Here is a 2906-nt window from a genome sequence, read left to right as displayed (position 1 = left end):
ATGCGCTACCAGCTCCTCTGTATACACACACACGAAACCCTAAACCCTAAACCCTAAACCCTAAACCCTAAACCCTAAACCCTAAACACGAAACACTAGGGCATAGAGAGGAGACAGGGAACAGTTGAGAGGAAACAATAAACAATAAACCCTAAACCCTAAACCCTAAACCCTAAACCCTAAACCCTAAACCCTAAACCCTAAACCCTAGACAGGAGACAGGAGACAGGAGAAAACAGGATATAGGTGAGAGGAAACAATAAACCCTAAACCCTAAACCCTAAACCCTAAACCCTGATTATGCTTGCCTGCAAGATGATCTAGAGCGATGCATTGGGGTGTAAAGGAAGCTCTGAATACAGTCATCAGCCAGGAGAGTAGTGTGAGGCTTTGCTGCTGCTGCTGCTGCTGGTGCTGCAGCAGCAGCTGCTGCTGCTGCGGCTTCAACGTCTGCAGCAGCTGCTGCTGCGCATACTGCTCTCTCTTCTCTAAGTAAGCCGTTCTTATGTCGAAGTAAAGCTGCTGCGGCGCCTGCAGCAGCAGCGCGTACAGAAGCCGCTCCAGCTCTGCTGCTTCCTGCAGCAGCACCAGCAGCAGCAGCAGCAGCAGCAGCAGCAGCAGCAAAAGCAAACGCAACCATAGTTTGTACTGTACACACCGTATACCTGATGCACTGCAGCAGCAGCAGCAGCAGCAGCAGCAACAGCAGCAGCAGCAGCAGCAGCACTCAAGGAGAAACACATACATCGGCAGCACCCGCACCGCAGCAGCAGCAAGCAGCAACAACACCACCAGCAGCAGCAACACCAGCAGCAGCAGCAACAGCAGCAGCAGCAGCAGCAGCAGCAGCATACAGGTCTCTCAAGCCCTGTTAGCATCTGGGGGAGCCACGGCAGCAGCTGCTGCGGCTGCGTGCATTTGCCCATGAGCTGTCTGAATACACGAAGACAGAGTGAGGATTCTCTTCCTGCTGCTGCTGCTGCTGCTCCTCCTCCTGCTGCTGCTGCTGCTGCTGCTGCTCCTGCTGCTGCTGCTGCTGCTGCTGCTGGAGCTGCTGCTGCAGAACCACCCCCGCCGCTTCCTGAGGACTGCGGCGTATCGTTCGGAGCAGCAGGTGAAGACAAGCCAGCAGCAGCAGCAGCAGCAGCTGCTGCTGCTGCTGCTGCTGGGTTGCTAGCAGCATCAACGGGGGCCCCAGCAAAAGCAGCAGCAACAGCTACTGCAGGATCCAAGGGAGATGCTGCTGCTGCTGCTGCTGCTGTTGCTGCTGCTGCTGCTGCTGCTGCAGCAGAAGGGGGACGTGTATCTCCATCGTAAGACAGCAACCACAAAACCCTAGACATATACAGCGAGCTCTTTGCTGGCCTGCACACAAACCCTAAACCCTAAACCCTAAACCCTAAACCCTAAACCCTAAACCCTAAACCCTTGGTTCTAAACCCTGGAGTGATAGATCTGAAAAAGATGATGGCCGAGTGCAGACAAAAACCAAAACCCCAAACCCTCTAAACCCTAAACCCTAAACCCTAAACCCTAAACCCTAATTACCTGAGCTGTATATCCATAACATATCCCGTTACTGCTGCAGCAAGATGCAGCTGCAGCGCGGCCCAATCTGTAACATCTGAATAGCTGCTGTCGTTCTTGCTGCTGCTGCTGCTGCTGCTGCTGCTGCTGCTGTTGTTGTTGCCGTTGTTGTTGTTGCTGCTGTTGGTTGAGTCTGTTGTGGGTGCATCTTGCTGCATGGCTTGCGGGTTTGTATTTTGCTGCTGCTGCTGCTGCTGTTGCTGCTGCTGCTGTTGCTGCTGCTGCTGCTGCTGCTGCTGCTGCTGCTGCAGCAGCATCTGCTGCTGGTGATGCCGCTGCTTCAGAGCTGCTAAGAATAGGGTGTCGTGCAGCTTCCCCCAACACAGCCAGGCGGGGCCATACAAAGGCTGCAGCAGCAGCACCGTCCGCAGCACTGACTCTGCTTCCTTCGCCAGCTCTGCAGCACAGCAGCAGCAGCAGCAGCAGCAACAGCAGCAGCAGCAGCAGCAGCAGCGGCAGCAGCAGCGGCAGCAGAATTAGGAGAGTGTTTATATATATGAAACGGTTTATACAATTTGCTGCATACACGAATGCAGCAGCAACTGAAACTGCTGATTGCTGCTGCTGCTGCTGCTGCTGCTTTTGCTGCAGCAGCAGCAGCAGGCCCAACAGCAGCAGCAAGAGAAGCAGAAGCAGCAACGAACAAAGTAGCAGCAGCAGAAGCAGCAAGAACACCAGCAGCAGCACCAGCAGCAGCAGCAGCAAGAACAGCAGCAGCAGCAGCAGCAGCAGCAGCAGCAGCAGCACACCGTCTCTGGATAAACCCGGGTGCTGCTCCGGCTCATTCGATGCATGCAAGCGGTGCAGCAGCTTCGCCTTCAGCAGCAGCAGCTGCAGACTTTGCTGCTGCAGCTGCGGCTGCTGCCACTGCGGGCCGTCTGCTAGAGCCTCCATATCCAGCGAGTTCAGCAGCTGCACACCTGAAACCAGCAGCAGCAGCAGCAGCAGCAGCAGCAACAGCAGCAGCAGCAGCAGCAGCAGCAGCAGCAGCAACAGCAGCACAGGCTTCATGTCAGCAACCTTCTATATGCCTACACCTCTGCAGCAGCTGCAGTACCACCACACAAGCAGCAGCAGCACAAGCAGCAGCAGCAGCAGAAGCAAGAGGAGCAGGAGCAGCAGAAGCGGTACAAGCAGCAGCAGCAGTAGCACAAGCAGCAGCAGCAGCAGCAGCAGCAGCAGCAGGAAACTAACCAGCAACCCAGTGTGATGGTTCATCGAGACAAAGCTTCGCCTTCTCTACCTGCAGATACACCCGAAGACATACTCTAAACCCTAAACCCTAAACCCTAAACCCTAAACCCTGCTTGCCACAGCAG

At 55.2% G+C, this 2906-nt stretch overlaps 1 protein-coding gene across 1 annotated transcript in view; it reads right to left on the bottom strand.

Moving 5' to 3' along the window:
• Positions 1-2481, bottom strand: part of EMH_0052390 (uncharacterized protein) — a gene marked incomplete at both ends in the record, with an annotated part of 6691 nt that extends 4210 nt beyond the window's left edge. The window contains 4 exons of the mRNA XM_013496870.1: positions 294-576; positions 855-1365; positions 1549-1984; positions 2337-2481. Coding sequence (XP_013352324.1) covers positions 294-576; positions 855-1365; positions 1549-1984; positions 2337-2481 — 1375 coding nt within the window. The remainder of the gene's footprint in view (positions 1-293; positions 577-854; positions 1366-1548; positions 1985-2336) is intronic.
• Between the last annotated feature and the right edge of the window lie 425 nt (positions 2482-2906).

This window comes from Eimeria mitis, genomic scaffold (genome assembly GCF_000499745.2).
Source record: "Eimeria mitis Houghton genomic scaffold, Emh_scaff2349, whole genome shotgun sequence".
Classification (NCBI taxonomy): Eukaryota; Apicomplexa; class Conoidasida; order Eucoccidiorida; family Eimeriidae; genus Eimeria; species Eimeria mitis.
Note: the sequence above shows the minus strand (reverse complement) of the source record. Positions and strands in the feature narration are given on the sequence as shown.